This window comes from Strigops habroptila, chromosome 4, assembly GCF_004027225.2.
Source record: "Strigops habroptila isolate Jane chromosome 4, bStrHab1.2.pri, whole genome shotgun sequence".
Lineage (NCBI taxonomy): Eukaryota > Metazoa > Chordata > Aves > Psittaciformes > Psittacidae > Strigops > Strigops habroptila.
The window spans coordinates 22,389,974-22,409,957 of NC_046358.1; the positions used below are offsets into that span (position 1 = coordinate 22,389,974).

A 19,984-nucleotide genomic window follows, 5' to 3' on the forward strand; every position below is an offset into this window, starting at 1 on the left:
GACAGTGTTTGTGGTACCCATGGCCAGGCAGCAGACTGAAAGCAAAGCACTGTTTTTCACCCAGGTACAGTTTTGCCATGTAACCTGTCAGCAGAGGACTCCTTCTCCTGGGGTGCACCACCAGCCACTGCCAGTGAGCAGCCTGGAGTGCTCAGCATCTGCTGTCCTCACAGGGACAGCAGCAATGACACACAGTTAGCTGCAACTGCCAGGAGTGTAAAAGTGGCCAGGGGGACCAGCTGGGCCAAATTCTGTCAGGCTGCATCCCCTAAAGGCTTGTATGAACAGGAGGAGACAACAGGGACGGGGGATGCCAGAGCAGTAAGGATGAGATGCATGTCAAGTACATCGCTTTTTATTATTCAACATTGAGGCTGCAGTAGTGCTTAGAGGCTGATGTTTTGGACTTTGTTATACCGGGTACCACAAGCACTCTGCACATGGCAGTCTTGCTTCAGGCAGTGAGGAAAGCCAGGCTGAGACCCAACACAGCACAGAGGGTGCCTCTGCTTTTCCAGCTTGTCTGTAGTCCAGCAAGACCCTCCCCTCACCTGGAACCAGTGGGTGACATTCACCAGAGCAGGCTGGGAGTAGTGGAAGAATTGGCTCTTGGAAGGAGTACATAGGACAACATGTGGCAGTGCAGTAAACAATAGCCAGAGACAGAATAAATGAGTCACTTTTCTAGCATATTTGAATACTGTTTAAATATAAATATTGCAAATTAGTATCTCTGAGAAAAAATAAAACTGGATGCAAAAATACACCAATGGTACACTGCATATGCATATAAATACATTACATGGCTTGCACAGCCATTATGTGTCTTCCTTCCGGACTGACTTTCTACAGAGTGATTCAGAAGTTGAAATGGAGAAAAATAGAAGGGAAAGGTCATCAACTAAACACATTGTTGTTTTGGCAAGTGATTTGTCTCCCAAAAAACTGGGCTGTAAAAACAAAACATAGTTTCACAACAGACCCATTTATGTTTTCACATCGTATCTACCTCACAGCAAGGGGGGAAAGAGCAAGCAGGGAAAAGGTGATGCATATGGGGTGATGAGTACGTTTTAGTGGCATTTGAGACCAGTTCCTCCACCCATTCAAAGCCTACGGTGTTCACAGGGTCTGGGAAAGTCCTCTCCTTGATAAGGAGGGCTTAAGTAGTATCCAAAGTGTTTTACTAGATGCCAAGGCTTAGCCCCCATGCTCCATGGCAATAGGCAGCTTGCTCCCAATCCTCTGCTAGCAGGGAATCACTCCAGTGCAGATGCACTGCAGAGGGGCTGGTGGCTGCCAGGGGAGTCAGAGACGGGGACTCCACCTCACAGAGGTGAAGCACCCATGCTCCAGTTTGAAAACTCCAATGCCCCTGGGCAGTGGGGCAGAGTGTGCAGCCGGGGCCACTCCAAGCTCCGGGTCTGGGGTCCTACAGCACAGTGGGACAGCAGGAGTCCTGCTGTGGCTGAGCAACAGCTCCTCCTGACCTGAAATCTGGTGCCTGATGGGACATCACCCTAATGCAGCTGCCCCTGCCCGGCTCAGAGGAAGGCAGACGGGGTACAAGCATGCTCACATGGGACTTTCCCAACATCTCTAAATTTTAGCTTCTGTTTGTGTTTCCCTCTGTTCCCTTAGAAAACAAAAAGCTAAACAGGAGGTGCCTGCTCGATCTGGGCTGGTTGGGGAGGCAGCAACATGGCCTTCACAGACCCTGTGAGGTAGACAGAGGTCAAAGTACCAGAGCAGCGTCCAGGCAGAGAACATGGTGGCACCAAGGAGTCCTTGGGGGAATCCATGACCAGTGCAAGGGGCAGTCCTGGTCCTTGTGGGCACTGCTCCTCCCGCGGGCACATCCTCCTCCCGGCCCTGCACAGGGGACAGTGATTCACATACAAGTGCTGAGCAGCAGATTAGGACACAGCACTTTCCATAGGAAAAGGTGGCAGTGTGCGCTGTGCATTGCTCCAGGGGACAGCCTCCATCCCTGGCTCAGCCGACAGTCCAACACAAGGGGTGCCAAAGGGTGCCTTGGTCTAGGACACATTTATGTCAGAGAAGAGAGGGGCTTTGGGCAGCAGGGATGCTGTGCTGTCTGCCAAGTAGCCCAGGATGCTTTTGAGTTCACTGCGAGACAAATTGGCTTTGATGTACAGGAACGCTTCCAGGTGCCTTTTGCTGCAGAAGAGAAACAGGCAGGTGTTATCTCCTCCTGCAGATCTCTACATGTCGGAGCCCCTGCACCAGGACACGGCTCCCACCCCATGGTGGGCGCTGAGGTCCCTGACAGATGCCAGATCAGCATCTGGCAGTCTTACATGGGACCCAGCACTGTCCTGGGAATTTGGAATATATAAATAGGCTTTTTTAAACAGATTATTTTGTTGTCTGATGGCACTGGGATTGCCACAGCCTGGCAGGCAGCTCCCACCCATTTTTATAGACTCAGGCTATATGAACCTCACCTATACTCATATTTCACTGTTTCCTGGCTCAACTAAAATTCCTTAAGTGTATTTGCAAATCTGTTTCAGTGTTTCTTACCGGATATCTGGGTACATCGTGGCAAGTGTTGCAACTTCAATTTTAACAGCACCTAAATCCTGAAGTCGGATTATTTCAGCCAGTTTGGGGAGTGCCGAATTCAGCCACGTGGCTTGAGACCCCTGCCAGAGGAGAAAGACATCAATAGGGCATCGTGGAGGTGCAAATCTCCACCCAGCCCAGGAGCTGGCTTCTGAAGCTGTTTCCTGGGGCCTGTTCCAGACCCTGCCACACGTAAAAGCAGCAGAATGAGAAATATCAAAGGTGAGGGCAAAGAGTCAAAACCCAGACTCCATGCAAGCTGTACTGAAACCAGAGATTAGCTAAATCATCTGACCCTATTATAATATAAACCTTTGAAAGGAAATCACTGCCTATGGGACAAAGGAGGATGAAATCATGGCTCTCCATCTGGGGAGGGGCAGGCCGGTGGCAGGGGAGCCTTCCTGTCTGCAGGCACTTGGACATCTCTTTCTGCCTTCCAGGAAATTAAGCTGAGTTAGAAAGGTTAATGAGAGGCCCCAGAAAATCTATTTTCCTGTTTCTCAGTGTATCATGCCCCATGCCATTGTGTTCACGGTACACTCACGTACATTACTGGTGCAGAAGGCTTCCAGGTCAGCAGCGTTCTTGGAGATCTGTTGGGCCAAGTTTTGCTGTTGTGCTGGACTTTTCAGACTGACTTTCCTCTTCAGCAGCCTCACAATGTATGCTTTAACCAAATGGGCATGGACCTTCTCGATTATAGCCTGTTGAGAAGGAAAAGGGGGATCATCCATCTGTCTTTTGCTTGTGGAAAAGACAAACAATGTGTGTGGACAGAGGACAGAAACATCTCGGGTGCTGTAAGACCTGCCCCACCAAAACGCCTGCTGCTGATCATGGAATGGTGCTGGTTGCCAACCTCCCCATTACTGGGTACACAACATCCTAGATGCCGAGAATTTCTTTGTACTCAGACTAATGAAGTGTGGGAATTTCCAAATGTTGTTTCCTTCTGGGAAGAGTTTAAAGCACAGAAAAGATCTTCATGTGTTGGAGAAGTAACAGGACTCCAGAGAAACAGGAATTCACACTGCTCCTCCTGTTCCTTTCTCTAATATACAAAACATCATAATTTCGTTTCAGCTACTAAAAAGACAAAGGCAGGAAATCAAAGATTTTTTATATGGTGATGTTTCATATATACTCCAGCACCACTGAAGAGGTGGCTGTGACTCAGTTATGTGGGATTTTTCCCAGTTGCATCCATCTCCTCCAGTCCTTAGGGCAATTGAAGGAGTCATGAGACAGAACCATGAAATTGCATCTGTGTTTCAAGGTGGCTAAACCAAACTCCTACATAAATAAAGCTGTAATTTGGGTGGTCTCTAAAGCACTTTCTCTACAGCAGGGGTGGTTTCCTTTGCAAACACCACAGCAGAGCTACAGGAGTCTGCCTCTGCTGGAGAAAAGTAAGATTTATATGGCTAATCTAGATAAATTGCATGGTGATGGGAATCCTGCCTGTGAGGGCTCTCTGATGCCAGGCCAGCTCACCAGCTAACACGGGTCAAGGCAACTCAAGTCACAGAGGATCAGAGCTGAATACGCAGCCTCAGCATCCCAGAATCCCTCCAATATTTCTCTTGGACTTACGTGGTAGAAAGGGTCCTTTAGGGTCTTGAAGTCTGAAATATGTTTGATGGTGGTTTTAATGATCTCGTTCATAATTTCATTGCTGGAGTCCCACTTATTTTCTGTAAACTTCTTATAAATTGGCTGAAAAGAGGAAAATTTGCTTAGTTCCCTCAAAACAAATTCTATGCACATATATATTTAGCATTTCTGTATGTACAACATCCTACACAGTGACAGTTCAGTGTGCAGTCCTGTGCAGGGATGCGTGTGATGATGACCAATGGGGGCAGAGGAAGAGGAGGCTTATTGGGTGTGTGTCCCCTTCTTTGTTGCTCAAGATGAAAAAGACTAAGAGCTTGAAAGACTCATACTGGAGATGCTTTTTTTTCTCCACATTTTTCATGTTTTGTCCACACTGTCTTTCCTGATTAGAGAATTATGGAACCGTCAGGGAAAAAAGAAGAAAGAATCATTATGAGATGTTTTCAATCACAATTTTTCTTGGACACAGTAAATAAATATGAAAATAATAATAAAAGCACCCCCTGCTCTGTCATGCCTTCCAAAAGGCCCTACAGAAAAAGCAGGAGAGATTGTGGCTGAACATTCCTGACTCCTACGCCTTCCTCTCCACCACACTTGCTTAACTTCAAAAGCTTGTGTTATATATTTAAAAAAAAAAAAAAAGAAAAAAGAAAGAAAAATTATCAGGCCACCGTTATGAAGAAGCCAAAAGCTGCGTAATTGCAGTTCATGTAATTTGTGATTGCTTCCGACAGTTTGGAGTGTAAGCACATGCAGGTTAAGACTCTCCCTCCTGCAGCAGTTATCTTAGATGTGATCAGCATGTTTTATGTTCGTCTGTACTGTCACCCCTATGTAGCTGTGCCTGTTTTGCCTGCAGGCTTGAGGACTAGCTCAAGAAGAGGTGAGTGAGTTTTCTGGCAGCAATGTGAGTTAGGACTGATGCTGAGAGGTGATCTGGCCCTGAGCCCTTCTGAACTTTCCTGCACTTGAATTGGAGGTTTGGGCGACTGATAGCATAGCAGGAGAACATGCCTAAAACCAGCACAGGCTGAGACATGGGGCAGCAGAGCATGGGGCATGGATAAGGTACCTTCAGCTGGACAAACAGCTGCTGAAGCAGCACATCAAAGCCGCTGTTTTCAATGTCGCTGAGCGTGCTGAGGATACTGGCTTTATTGTCATCCTTTTCTGACATGTTCTTCTCTGCGTAGTCTCTGCAAGCAAATATCAGCAAGGTCAGAATATTCTGTCCTTAAAAGAGAGGGAGAGAAATTCAGAGGTATCCAAACCTTCCTCTGCAGGCAGATGGATATTCTTCTGCCCACCCTGGAGTACCTCCCCTCTATCACACTATTATCCATTGGATAGGAGGATAAGGAGGAAGGAGCAAAGCCTTTTCTTTTGGATCCTTACCTAAAATTCCAGCAGTTGTTAACACTTGCTACCAGTATAGGCTTGTAGTATCTGTGCTTCTTGCTTTTCTCCTTAAAGTCTTCAAAAGCATCCTTGTAGCTGGAGGGGATATGCGAAGAAGAGAGGTGAATGAGTGCATGCCCTGGGTGGCTCTGCCAGCCCTGCTGCCTGACGCTGCCTTACTGTACCTTTTCAGGAAGACAGGCAGTTCCTTCCAGAGGCGATCCGACAGCTCCTCTCCCACTGCCATGCTGATGTCCTTGGCTCGCTGCTGGCCACTGTAGATACTCTAACAAAGAAACAAGATCAATTTTAAATGCTGTCTGCTCCAAAAAGGCCGGGTTCACTGGTTAAGAGGGCACAGATCCTCAACTGCGGCAACTGCACCCAGCTTTCCTGCATCCCCCTCTGACTGAGCCAGGGACCGTGCAGAGCAGCTATACTTCCATACTTATTTAGTTAGCTCAAGCCAATTTTGAACTCCATTTTCAAATGGGGAGAGAGGTGAAGAAGAAAGAAGCATTAAAGAATGTCTATAAAGTAGCTGAGAAAGTGGGGAAAGTGACACTTGGGTGTTTTTCCTTTTTTTCCAAATGTCATATGATTGCATTAAAAAAAACAATTTAAGCACAACCACCTCAAAACACGAAATGTTTATTTTTCATAAATAAACTCCACTAATCTTCTGCAGTCAGAGGAGTGTTGGGCTCTGGGTATGAGCACTGGGGAAAGGGCACGAGCACTCGGAGCGGCTCTGCCAGTGACAGTCTCCCTGGGAGCAAGCAGGGCAACAGCATCGTGCTGCTTCCTTGCTTGGTTAAACCTGTCTCCTTTCTCTGCTGCTACACTACCCAGTGCCTAATGGCTTGGCATCGTCTGGTAGCGCAGAAGAAACTGCACGGGAAGAAATGAAGGCAGATTTCCTGCTCGTTTTGCTTACGAAGGAGTTTGTCTCCAGCATATGGTGGACCAGGACCATGCCAGACCATGGGCTTGGGCTGCCCTGTACCACCCACGTCTACTACTGCCCTACACACGACTTGGCCTTTTACTTTCTTGCATTGACTGTGGCTGTTCTCAAATCCTAAATATGTGCAGGATGAAATTGTTTATTTCTAATACACATCTGTATTACCTGGATAACAAATATTCCTAGTAGTTCACTCTGAAAATGCCCATTGAATTTCTCCGGTTCTTCTTCTTCTTTCCATCTCTGGATTTCTTTATCTAAACATCTGCTCAGCAAATTTTTGATAGTAGCCTTTAGGGAAGGAAGAACACCACCATTTACCAGAAAGTGGATGTAGCAGCTCCTGACTTATGCAGGTTTTACTTGCCCACCCACCATTTGTCTGGCTGAGCAGACTTTTTCCTCCATCCTGGCTGAGAACTAAAGGCTCCTTGTTGCGAGATGCGTTACCTACCACTTCACGGCGGCAAGGACAACTCCCTCACAATAACCACCTATGCAACAGTGATTTGAGTATTTCAGGTTAGAAATGCAGGTCAAGATGTACATCCCTGCCGGCCACGTTAGTGGTGATCTGGAGGGCAGGGGAAGGGAGCAGTGGGTAGGAAGGTCGCAGGCAGCTATGCGTGCCAGAGCCCACATTCCCCCAGCCACGCGTTGCCTGTGTGTCACACTCAGTGCTACTCTGCAGACCTGGTTTTGCAATGCTTTTTCATGAGCAATTCTGACGTCTTATGAGTGCTGGAGAGTGAAACAAAATGTTCCCAGATTTTCTCTGCTCTGACCCCTCTTGTGTGCACACTGTGCAGCATGGCTTTGGAAATAGTCTGTATGGTGGCTGGCATATATTTTTGATCTCCAAGTTTGTTCATGTGCTTTGCAGCCCTCACACCCACCTCTCCCATATGCAAACCATCACTGGCTACAGCTAAACCTGGAACTTGTCTTTTCATTTTCTGGGAATTCCAGCCCAAAATAACAAAAGCACTAAGCTATGGGAGTACTGTGAAAGTTGCTTCTTGTTTCCGTTAATGCAAGAGCGATCCAAAAACCAGAGCAACTCTTATTTTCTGCAGACCAGGCGACCCTTCATCAAAGAAACAGATTTTTTCAAAACCAGACCTACATGCTTTGCGCTCACCCAAGGTCTGGCACTGCTGCAGAGACCAGAAGTAATTCTGAATCCATCAGCTGCAAGAGGGAGCATAAATCCCTCTGGGGATTTAGCAGACAACTGGAAAGTTACCCACAAAGATTTGTTATATTTCCCCCCAGTTTCCTACCACAAAGTTTGGAAGAACAGAGCAGTTCTTTTCTGATGGCTCCCAGGGCTAGGCAGAAGTTTGCTCTGCAAGTCCCACCTAGCAGAACGCTGACCCGATCCCCAAAAAGAAACAAAAGAATTCTTGCTTTTCTTCTCTCTGGAAGGGTGTGTGGCTCACAGGTGAGGAGTGTGTGTGCAGGACAAGTCAGAGCTCGTCCAAGGAGTCTCATGGGAGCAATTAAGGGAAGAGGAGCGACTGAACAGATTCTCACCTCTTCTCTGTCAAGGTATTTCTTTTCAAGCTCTTTGCTCAGACTTGATGGTAAGAGGCTTCCAAGCTTAACTTTTTCCAACTCCTCGGCTAAAACATGATCTTTTCTCATATCTCTGGAATGAAAAAACCAAACAATCACATTTTCCAAGGGCAGTGTAATTCAAGACAGCTGTTGAAGCAAATCGCTAACACTTTTCAAGGCGATCGGTGAAAAACCAGATGGGAACATACATTGTCCTTAGTCCAGGCAGAACTTGGAGGAGCTGAATCTGTGCCGGGGTGGGACCTGTGAGGGTGGGACCCTGAGCAACCCTGGGGAACAGTCATGCTGCACGCTGGTGGGGATGGGGGACCTCAAGCAAGCTGGCTGTGGAGAGAGGTGGTCTCTCAGCAGATACCTAGACGTGGCCTCCAGGAACACCCCACAAAGCAGCTGCTGCCCAGGCCAACACCATCCCCAGCACCAGGCTGTGCTGCTCAGGCTCAGCCCTGCTCCTCACAACTACTGATTTCCAAACACATACTGGTTCAGGCCTGAATATCTTGACCCAGAGCACACTACTGGCTCTGGAAAACTTCCAGGATCAACACTGACTCATTATATTCCATCAGTGAAACACAAGAAGAAAAGAGTGGAGGTGAAGGTTGAACGGCTTTAGAACAGCAGAAGAAACGTTGCTGGTGTATCTATCTACTGTTTGTCACCAGTAAGAATGTCACTCTAAGAATGAGAGCCCTCAATTCTCCATCCAGTACTATAAGCCACAACAAGGAATATTTTCAGTTCGCTAGCTGACAGGGATTGTGAGGATGAAGGGCGACCCTTGGATGATGATGTTCTCTCACAGGGGTGCACCCTTTGGTTTCCTAACCAGGAGGACAGCATAGCCAGTAGGTAACATTTAAGCAACAGGATATTATGCCGAGGATAACTGGATCTCAGGTTGTTCTCTTTATTGGCTGCCCTCTGGTCCAGAGGGCTGAAATTCCAAATTATCCAAGAATGAGTTCAGGTCTGCAGCAGATATAGAGCTCAGGGTAACAAACCTGCCCAATTTACCCAACAATTAAAGCCCTAAACATCCATGTGTCTGTCTGTTGCACAGAGGCCTGAATGGTGAGGTCGGCCCTTAGTTTACAGACTAGTAGTCGTGAGTGTGTCCCTTCTGGCTGTCCTGGACAGCTAGTGTACATCAGCACGATAGCACTAACACCTAGCCAGGTGCCAGACTGCATCACAGTGATATCAATTCATTAATCAAGCAAATGCCTGGTTTTGCAGCCAGTGAACCTATGTTGATCACCAAAGATAAGCATGTGCAAAAGCCTTACTTACTTTGGATAAAAATTGTGCACCCATGAGAGGAGAAGATAAACGTCCTTGTCTTCCAGATGAGACTCAGCATTTTTCTTTGTCTGGGAGGCAAAATAATTGTGGTAGAATTCTGCATATATGCTGAACACATTAAACTCTGGAGGATAAAGCTGTTTAATGTACTTCACAACTACTATCAAATCCTCTTTCATTGTCTTTCCCATGTGCAGGAGATTCTGGCCAACTGCAGAGAGGTTCTCAGTTCTAGGAGTACGGCTTGTGTCTTTCATTCGAGTCTCTACTGACTCCTTTACTGTAGCCATCCAAAGCTCTTTCCATTTTCTAGGTCTAAATGGCATATTTGGGTCAGGTGGATTCTCTGACATGTAGTTCTGATCTTCTTTCTCCTGCTCTTTCAGTGCCTCTACTGCCTGCTGCAGCAGTTCTGGGTTTGTTTTTGCTAGCAGTATGGAGTCCTTCAAGATGCTGAAGACTTTGTAATTCAGAACTTCATAGATGGACTCAACATCTTGCTGGCTGGTGTTCAGCCCCTCCTCACTTTTGCTAGACAGGCTCTTCTGCAGGACAATCAGATGCTGAGTGGCTTCGCATAGCTTCTGCTCTTCAAGGAGATCCATGATTTTTTTGACTGTTGAAAAAAGAACAGCCTTTCTTTACCTAACAGTGAAGTTTTAAATTTCTGTTTTATAAAAACAACGGCTCTGGAATACTTTGCTTGAAAAATTATTATATTTCTATAATATTGGATCTTAGGCTCCTGCACCATATAGAAAATCTTTCTGGTCACTTAAAGATCAGGTTTTTTTCTAGATTGTCTGTAACTGGGGCAATGGAAATGTGAATATCCGTCACTAGTGTGTTACGTATGGACAGCTATTCATGAGCTACCTATAACTGTTTCCAAAATATAGATTTGTGAAGTTCTATTTATTTATTTATTATCCCCTTTCCCAGTAATATGATCTAAAGCTGGAAGTATGGTTTTAGGAAAAATGCAGATGGCAAGATGTAGCTAAATGAGATGTGCTAGAGGAAATATCACATGGGTTTTCCAGAAATAGGTTGGCACAATCTGACCTGTGAAATATTTTTGTAGGACACATTTCGCAGGCAATATAAATACAATTGAACTGTCTTATCTGAACTACGGCCTCTCAATATGGTGCAATCTGGGAAGTTACTAGTTAAACTGGAGAAGTTATATCCCAAAATAAGTTTTGTTAGGTATGTAAGGTTTTTATGGAAAACCCTGGGAGGAGAAAGCTTATATCATTAATGAAACTCATCTTACTTCATATTCTCCTCAGAGACTGTGGCACAAAAGCTGGGAGTGCCCTATTGGCATCTGTTGATTACACAAAGTTCAGAGACATCATCGAAACTGAGGGCTTAGTGTATCGTACAGGAACAACGAGATAACTTGAATAGTAAATGCGCTTAAATTTAATAGCACAAAGTATAAGATATAAATTCAATAGAACGAAAGGTAACAAATAAGATTTTTACTGGAAGCTGGATGTGAATCAGCTTGAGATGGAGGAAGAAGAGAGATTCCTGGAGAATTAGTAACCACCATTATTGTGAGATGATGGTGCAAATGTCATATATAACCCCAGGATGTACACGGTGAGGAATGTCCAGCCGAGATAGGAAAATAGTAACATATTGTACCAGGCATCGGTGGTATCTCATCTGGAATATTTTCTGCTTTATTTCAAAAAAGACATTGGGAATGGGGCACTGCAGCAGTAAGAAGAAAGGCAGGAAGGGCCTATTTTCAGTAGACTTGGTTCTTTAGCTGAGCAAATTCAAGGTACAGCTCACTAAGTTTATGAACCGGGTAACGAGATATGTCATCTGAGGTGGTAGGTGAGACTTGGAAGTGCCAAGGGGCACCTTCCTCTCCAGTTCTGGGTTTCTCTGAGCACCTATTGTGACCGGAGCACAGGTCAGCCCCAAGAAAGACCTATGCATGCTGCTCACTGCTGTCATTGTGGAAAGAGGAGATTTCACAGGGTAGTGGTTTCATGGAAGAACAGAGCAGAGAGTTATGTTTTGATTTCTTGCCCACCCACAGATCTGTGTGCCACCATGAGAGGTAGAAATAAGTTTTGTTTTGGACAGAAAACAAACTGCCACAAACTGGCAGTTCCTCAGGGAGTATGCCCTTGGTAGCAAAGAACGAGGACTCAAGGTGTCCCTCAGCCCATGTTTCCCCAGGCTCCTTGGCCAAGTCACTTCAACCTGTTGGTGCTCTTGTTTCTCAAGGGGATGATTCTCCACCTTGCGCAGTCCCTGTAGAAGTAACTGTGGCCTATGAGGTGGTGCAAGGAGGATGGGAGAGCACTTACCACTGGGTGTCTTGATCTTTTTAATTTTCTTAAATGCATTCGTAAAGATTTCCTTTATTCCTTTCTTCCCCTTTTCAGGGCTGTCCCCAGCAGAGGTGCAGCTCCCATTGCTTGCAATGGAAGATGCACGTGAGGCTCTGTAGGCTCCCTCTGGCCTTTCGCCCATCTTCTCCTGGTCCCTGGACCAGATCTCGTCTCCAGAAGGTTCAGGACAGGCAGGGATTTGCTTCGCTACTGATGTTGAAGGGTTTTCAAGCTGCCTATTTGCATCAATGCAACCCTCTGATCCATTGCATATTCCAATGGGACCATTTTGGAAAAAAGGTAACATTTTCATCATTTTCCTTCTAGCCTGTAAATTTCAAAAAAACCTGGTCAGATTATAACAGTTTATAACAGATTATACCATGGCATAATGTGGCAAAGTGTATTCCCGTTAACAAAATTAATTCTGGAATGAGTTGTCCATGTGTGGGCAGTGCTACACACATCTGGTATGAGCACAGCTCAGCAGGAGAGCCTCTGAACAACGTCACCTCAGGTGACTGAGAGAATGGAAGCAGCTCTCTGGTCTAATAAATAACGCAGAGAAAATTGATGAGTGATTTTCAGGACGACTTAGGTGGCCTGATTTGAGACCTCAAGCTTGCCTGGATACAGGAGAGCAGGGCTTTCCCACAGGATGCTGTGGAAGTACAGACGTGAGCATGAATGCTGTACATGAACAATGTGGGAGGGTGGGACAAGCACCCTGTGCCTACTCAAAGCAACCATAGAACTCCCTTTATATGCTTTATATGGCATTGGGATCAATTCCCACCTTCCTCAGAGCCTGTTTTTCTGGTCTCTGCTCATCTGGCTGCAGCTTTTTCTGGAAGCATCCATGTAGCTTATTGCACACTGAGTTTGCAAGTATAGCATGAAAATGAGCTGAGCCTACCAAGCCAGGTATGCATCAGTCTTTGCTGAGCAAAAGTCCTGCTAATTTAACTGTGTCCCCATTTAAGTCACTAATAAAATTCTTAGCTTTATCGAGGAGAGCTCACAGAGAAAGTGGCTGAGAGTTCAGAAACACTGGGGATGTGAAAAACGTGGTGGAAAGGATGGGAGTGTGGGAAGCATAGCAGTATCTCCTGATATGAGCATTAGGAGGCTTATCACTTTAGGCTCCAAAAATCCCAGCTTCAATGCTCTACATGCTCCCTGCATCACTAAAGCAGCAGACAAAAGCTCAGGGATGCATTCAGACCCTTCAAACCCACTCACAGTCTACATTATCTCATTTTCAAAATAGTCCCAGCATCGCTATGGCATCCCAAGACAAAGCAACTTCAGCACAGCTTGGTGCAACTTCAGTGTGACTTGTTGAGTGTTTTCAAATACCCAGGATCAATTATTGCCCTGTCTCTTTATGTTGAAATGTGGGGCTTGCTCAGAAAGAAATGCTAGTGCAATGGGGTAGAGGAGGGAGAAGGTTCTGATAGCAGGCACTAACCAGACTGGACTTTTCCCAGAGCTGCTAAATGAAACTGATGCTAGTGACCAGGGCTGCTGCATGCATGTTCAGAGCAGTCCTTGCCTGGCTGAGGGGGAAACAGGAACAAGGCACAAGGATCAGGGTGGTTTAGACTTGTTTAAACATTATCCTGCCAGACTCCTGCTCTACCACTAATGCTCCTGTGCTACAAATAATGAACGGTAGCAATCTGCTATTGTAAAAACACATTTTTAGAGTTTGTATTTAGAATTATTTCTGTACATGTATCATTTAATATATTGCTATAGATTTATTTGCATAATTATATTAATCTATGTAATGGTTATAATTATATAATTATTGTAAATAAATAAGTAGACTCATAGTTTACAATCCTTGTTCTAACAACACTTCTTTTTAATTGACTTTCTAGGAGACCAGTGCACTTCTGTATGAAGAACTCTCAGGCAAGTTTTGGCTTACTCGTACTGCGTAAGGCGAGGAATTAGGCTTTAAATAAAGGAAGAATTTCACTTCATTTATGAGGCCACAATGTGGTGATCTTCAAACACCCTTGTTAAGTTGATACTGTTGATACGTACCATGCTGATACAAACTCTGATACTTATTTCTGGGCAAAATTGTTGGAAGATTGTGGTTTTTATGTTTTAATTGCAATTCCTCCTGCTGGTTCCCAGCAGCTTGGAGAGCTTTGAAGCATCAAGTTAGTGGTAGCAACTGAGCGGTATATAGAGCAGTTAAGCCTGGCATCGTTGAAAGCTTTCCTTCTCCGTGCTTTGGCTGCCAGGTCATGTCCAGGATTAGTAATGCTACTGCTTTTAAAACACAGTGAAGATTAAAACTCATTCAGGAAGGAGAGGAAGGGGAGTGTGTGTGTGTGCACGACCTGGCTGGCTCTCAGCTAAACATGTGATCTGGGGCAAAGTGTGAAACTAAACCTAAAGTGCTCCCATGGCGGAGTGTGACGGTGGTGGCTGCCAGAGCTTTTGGGTCACTGCATCGTGTAACTGCTCAGCAGAACACTGGTGCCCCAGGGCTACGGTGCCAGTGATGTGGGCAAGCAAAGGGCGCCAAGGACCAGAGCTGCCCAGCGGCAGCGAACGATGGCTGACGCTATGCTACTTCTTCCCCTGGCACACTTACTGGAGAGGGAGGGAAGGAGAGCGGAAACACCCCCGTGTTTCATTCTGGCTATTCTAATCAGGATGCCCCACTAGAATCCTAAAAACAGTGGAAAAAAGCTTCTTTTTGTTACATTTCCATTACAAAAAATATCATGGCAACAGGGATGCTCTCTAAATGTTTGGGACTTCCCTAATTTTTGTAGGGCTATTTTCCTTGCTTGTATTTCCCAATATGATAGTGTGTTGAGATTAATTCTGCCAAATCCCTTCCTTCCTGTTTGTTCAGGCACAGACTCAGCTGAGTCCTTTCTCTCCCTCCTATTATTCCAAACAAAGCATTTGTTGTTCCCTTTTTTTCTCATCAAAGAGAGTACCTTTCCCTTTCTTATAGCCAAAGACAACTTCCAGTGTCTTTTGTTTTGAAGAATTATGATCAGAAAGGTGGATTTCAAAATGGTTTTTCTTCTTCTTCAATACTAAGATGAATATTATGTATCTTTGAAAACCATTGAAATGACATTACAAATAAAATAGTCCGTAAGAGAATGATTAAGTTGGTTAAAAGTTTAGTTTTTAATGGCTGGCAGACCTTTGTCCAGATCAGCAGCATAGGAACTGCTGGCAATATTGGCGTGTCAGGGTGTGCTTTTTCATCTTGAACTCATAAACACTGAAGGAATTAAGCATCTGAGTAAGGCTGTCAGTGTAATGTCTGCCATTGGTGCATTGGCCATGCTCACTCACATTTGGCCAACTTGAACACTTGCCCAGCATTTATGGGTGTGCCACTGCTGGTTTCTATATGTTTGTAGCTGCAGCAGGAAGTATCTGCAGCAGGAAATACCAGGAAACCCCAGCTCTGCCTTGAAATGCAGCCTCTGTCACTTATGGCATGTAGTACCAAAAACTCCGCCTCCATCTCTTGTCTTTATCATTAGATGGCCAAGCATTTACTGTAAAAAACGCCTAGCAGAAACTGCCTATAACAAACTTTCTTAACAAAACCTCCCCACTTTCTACGAGAAATGCTCAGCTAACAGGAGGTGGCACTGGTTATGGCTGGAGGCCATGGGCAGGAGATGCTGTGCCAGCACTGCTCCTTGTGCCCCTGTCAGCATCCGCCTCTACCTGCTGCAGCCAATGCAACACACCAGGAGCTTGGCTCTGGCTTGCACAGCCACAGGCTGCTCCTGTATACCTGTGCTCTGCTCACACATCAAAGCTTGTTAAAACGTCAGCAGGCTCCTAATTGTTTTATCAGTTAACACTTCGAGAAATGCTGAATCATTTCTCAGGCACACAGTTCAAGTTCAAATCTTGTGAAATTCAGTGGTTTAAGATCAAGACCTGACATAGATCCCAACTCACTATTATTACTAATTTGCTGTTAATCTACTGTTATCATCATCATTCTCATTATTGTGTGGCACTATAGTCTATGCCAGGGGAATCTTTAGCTCAAATTATTTTTGACGTAGTATATTCAGCTTGTGGTTTCCAACCAGAAGAGCAGCATAGCATGCATAGCATCTATCCAGTGGCTCTATACCATTTGGACAGCAGTGCTGCTGACTGATGGCGTGTCTGGAGAGGGATGCAGCAAGCTCTCCACATGGTGCTGACCACAGTGTGTAACCCTGGTCTGGAGCTTTTCCAGGGTGGGCTGCAAAGGTGAGAGAAATACCTGGAGCAGAGTCACATTGCAGGACACAACCCAGACCTTGGGCACAGCGGCTTCCCTTTTCCCCTTTTCCCCCTCAAAGGAAACATCTTTCATGCCGCACACTTCGGGACGAGCTCATTTGCGAGAGGTGGCTCATACAGTGCCAGAGAGCATTCGGGGGAAGAGATTTACTAATTACCCCTATTCTGAAATGTTTTGCTGATCTTTTTCCTGAGCTGCTGCCAGTATTAATAAGCATTTGTTTGGATTCTTAGTCCTCTCCAGCCTGCTGACATACCACGTCACAAAGATTTATGTCTCGTTTAGTGGAAATCCCCTACTCTCCCACAGCCTTGCAGAAATCCAGAGTTATTTAGCTAAGTTTATCTCTGCATTTGCATCAGCCTTTTCTCCCTCCCTTTCCTGTGGAAGTGGGGTTACCCCTGCCCACACAAGAAAATCACACCAGGGCAAACCATCTTTTGAAGCAGTAAAGCAGTGCAGCCAGTCTGAGTTTAGTGTACCTTGGACTAAGCTCTGACACGTAAAAAGTCTCCTAATCAAAGCAAATTGTCTATGGAGATGCCATCACCAATCTTTGCAAGTTGGGAAGCCCTCCTAGGAGCTTTTTCTTTCCTATGAATTTTCATCAGCTGGATTGGGTAGTGAAATGAGGCACTCTGAAGACAGGGGCTCCCACTTGGCTCTGCCTGAGAAATCATATTCCACAGACAAGCTAGGACACCAACAGCCTCACCTTGAAATTATACTGTGCTGCTCAAATCCAGGCTCTTGTCCCCACACCCTTATGGACACCCATCACCCTGTGTGGTCCAGCATCATCCTGGCGGTGGGCCAAGCTCTGCTCCTAATGGGGTCAGAAGCTGAGAGGAAACAAAACCTATGTCTCCAGTAAAGAAGTCAAGGCAGGAGTAGAGCCTTCCCAGGGGACTCAATCCATGTGCCTTAGCAGTGCCCGACACCCCTATGGGGCTGGGCATGATGGGGAACCCAAGGGACCTCGGGGAATGGCAGTGGTAGACCAGGCAGAGGATCCCAGGGCATCTCACTTGGTGTGAGACGCTTTAAACCAGCATTAAACCATGTTATCACTTTACATGATAGGGAACGGCGTAGATGAAGCTACACAGTGCCTCGGTAATTTTTAAATGAGAATTTGTTTTCCTGTAACATAACTGAAAACAGTCCTGTAAACCACTGTCTCCTGTTGTTAGTGAGAAGTTTTCAAACAGCACAAGAGAAGAGAAAGTTACACATATATATTGTAATTGGGGAAAAGCAGAGAAAATGCAGGGTGTTATTTTCATTTTTCTTCTTGCTTCAAATCTGCGCAGTGTTATTTTAAACTTCTGCTGCTAAATGAGAACCCAGCTGCAGCTGTCTAGGATTTTGTTTTCATAACAAAATAAGCCAAATCCTGCATTCAGGCCTGGAGTTTGCAAAGTTCACTGCTAGAGCTAACAGCGACTGAGGAGAAACACAAACTCCCTGGAAGCCTCTGCCAGAATCTTCAGACTCCTTGGGTTTCCAGGCCTCTTTTTACAGAGAGGGTAACTGAAGCAAACCCAAACCTGAGTTTTCCGAAGCTCAATCAAAGCTCCCGTTTGACTGGCTTTATAGGAACTGGCAAGCCTCAAAGTACCTCAGCAGGGGCAAACAATTGAATGTTTTGGAGAATGACTATTTCTTCAGGTTTTTGGCTCTGAACTTGGGTGTGTTGGTGAGGCACCATGGCTTCTACATGAGCCATATGGTCCAGTCACAGAAAGTTCCTTCCTTACTTTGCAGCAGCCTCAAGAAGAAATCCTACTGTAAACACACCAAGGATCCTAATCCTGAGGTTGAACCTTTTAACTTGTGCCTGAGGAGCTGATGCTGTGGATGTGGGGTGGCTGCCCAAGGATAGGAGGAATTCCAACAGGCTCTTTAGTGCTCTGGGAAAAGGCAGGTCCTAGAGGCAGTGGGCTTCCCTGACTGGGCAAAAAAAAAGTGGCAAGTATGGCAATGCAGAAATGTGCCAGCTCAACACAGTGACCCTGGCAGGATGCAGGATACAGGGTCTGCTAGGTCCATACAGGATCCAAGCACCTAAATGGTGTTTTTCCAGTGCAATCATGCAGAGTGAACATAATCCAATTATTTTCCTGTGATTTGGGAAGAGAACCACTGCCTTCTGAACAGAGACAAAGAGCAGGGGGTATGAAGTGCTATACTGAACCTGGATCCCGGTGCCTGATCTGGTTTAGGGATGCTTTGGCGATCAAGACCTACGTCGGGATTTTGGGAAAGGGGATGAGGTGAACAGTAGTCACTGCTCGCAGCCTATGTTCATAGCCTGAAATCTGGGGGATGAACAACAGAAATCCGACCCAGCCACCACAGTGCAGACAAATATCCTAGAAGTCCCCAGCCCCGGTATGTCTCTGGAGCTGCTGTCTTTCTCGCAGCAGTTTGATTTACTCTCTATTCTGGTCACTACAAAGTGGGGCTGAAATCCGTCACTTTGTCCGGGAATCCACCCCTAAGCGCCTACCACTGACCCGTCCGCTCCCTCGGAGACAGCAGAGAGCCTTCAACAAGCCTTGCGACAAGTTAGCTGCGAGGGAGGCAGAGGCACAGGAGAAGCGGGACAGACCCCAGCGATACGGGGAGGCGGAAAGCACCGAGCTCCGCAGCGCGGGCAGGCGGCACGAAGGACTTACTGTGCTGCGGATCCCGGCGGGCGGCGGGCACGGGGCGTCTGCGCGGCGGCGGCGGCAGCCCCGGGCGGCCCCTATAAGGGAGGGCGCGGAGGCGGAGACGGGAGACCCGGTGGACGGGGAACTCCAGTGCGCCTCCCCTCCGACAGCGGGCGCAAGCCAGAGGGGAGCGAGAAATCCCCTCCGACGGGGAAAAGTCGCGGCGAGGGGGGTGGCTGGCCCCGGCGTGGCGGCGGGTCCTTCCAGAGGGGCTGAGCCCCAGAGTGGTGTGCTGAGGGACCGGTGGATGGGACACCCTGGCCTCGCTGCCCCGAGGGGTTGTTTACGCGATGTGTCCCACTGCAGGCTTGGAAACCCACCGTTAGGGATGGAGCAGGTGCCTCCAAGAGCTCTGCTCCCTGAGCAGGGCATTGGTGCGGGCGGGCAGGCAGGGATGAGGTGTGCGCCTGAAAGCACAGCCTTCAGTGTCTGTATCGGGGTCCCACATTGTGCCCGAGGTGAAGCACCTTCCACAGCGCAGGGCTCACAGGGACCCCAGGAGACACTAATATCATCAAGCATGTTCAGTGTAGTGGGTTGAGTCCCTGTCTAGGGAGATACAAGCTTCCTTCCTCACCCCAAAGCCGCTGAACCTCTAGCTTCCACTTGCAGAAGGGACATTTGTCTTCCTGATTTCTGTCCCTGATTTTGTAGGCATCTGCATCCCTGGCTGTGGAGGTATGGTGGGCCCATTATACAGAGGAAGTGTGCCCTGCATGGCAGGGTATAGCTGAATGACTGCCAGGGGATGCCTAGGTGACAGCAATGGCTATGGGGGGCCATTGCAGAGGGTCTGTGAAGGCTGCCAGGGCTATGCTGTCCCTTGTTTAGATAGCCTCAATGTGGAGCACCTTCTGCACCCACCTGGGTGAGATCTGGACAGGAGCAGCAAAAATACTGTGGTCCTGCAAACCCTACCTCTTCTCTCCTCTCCTGTGGAGATGCTGTGGAGCAGGCAGCAGGTCTCAGTGTCTGGTTACTATGTCTAGGACAATTTCTACTTTATTGCTCATAGCTGTGGTCTATTGCAAAATGCAAAAAAAAAAAAAAAAAAAAAAAAAAGCCCAGAGATTAAAGCTGATTGTGAACCGTGAGCTTTCATGGTGCTGCTGATGCCCATGTTCAAGGCCTGTGTAGC

The 19,984-nt window shown here is 46.6% G+C and overlaps 1 protein-coding gene across 1 annotated transcript; it reads right to left on the reverse strand.

Annotated features, from left to right (window-relative positions):
• Positions 1–339: 339 nt before the first annotated feature.
• On the reverse strand, positions 340–18,865 carry TNFAIP2 (TNF alpha induced protein 2). The gene is made up of 12 exons (XM_030484647.1): positions 18,811–18,865; positions 11,803–12,154; positions 9,452–10,079; positions 8,114–8,228; positions 6,743–6,868; positions 5,796–5,896; positions 5,608–5,706; positions 5,285–5,408; positions 4,186–4,308; positions 3,141–3,296; positions 2,548–2,669; positions 340–2,181 (listed from the first exon to the last, which is right to left on the reverse strand). Exons 2-12 carry the CDS (start codon positions 12,140–12,142, stop codon positions 2,040–2,042), a joined length of 2,076 nt encoding a protein of 691 aa, XP_030340507.1. The 5' UTR covers positions 12,143–12,154; positions 18,811–18,865; the 3' UTR covers positions 340–2,039.
• Positions 18,866–19,984: the final 1,119 nt, after the last annotated feature.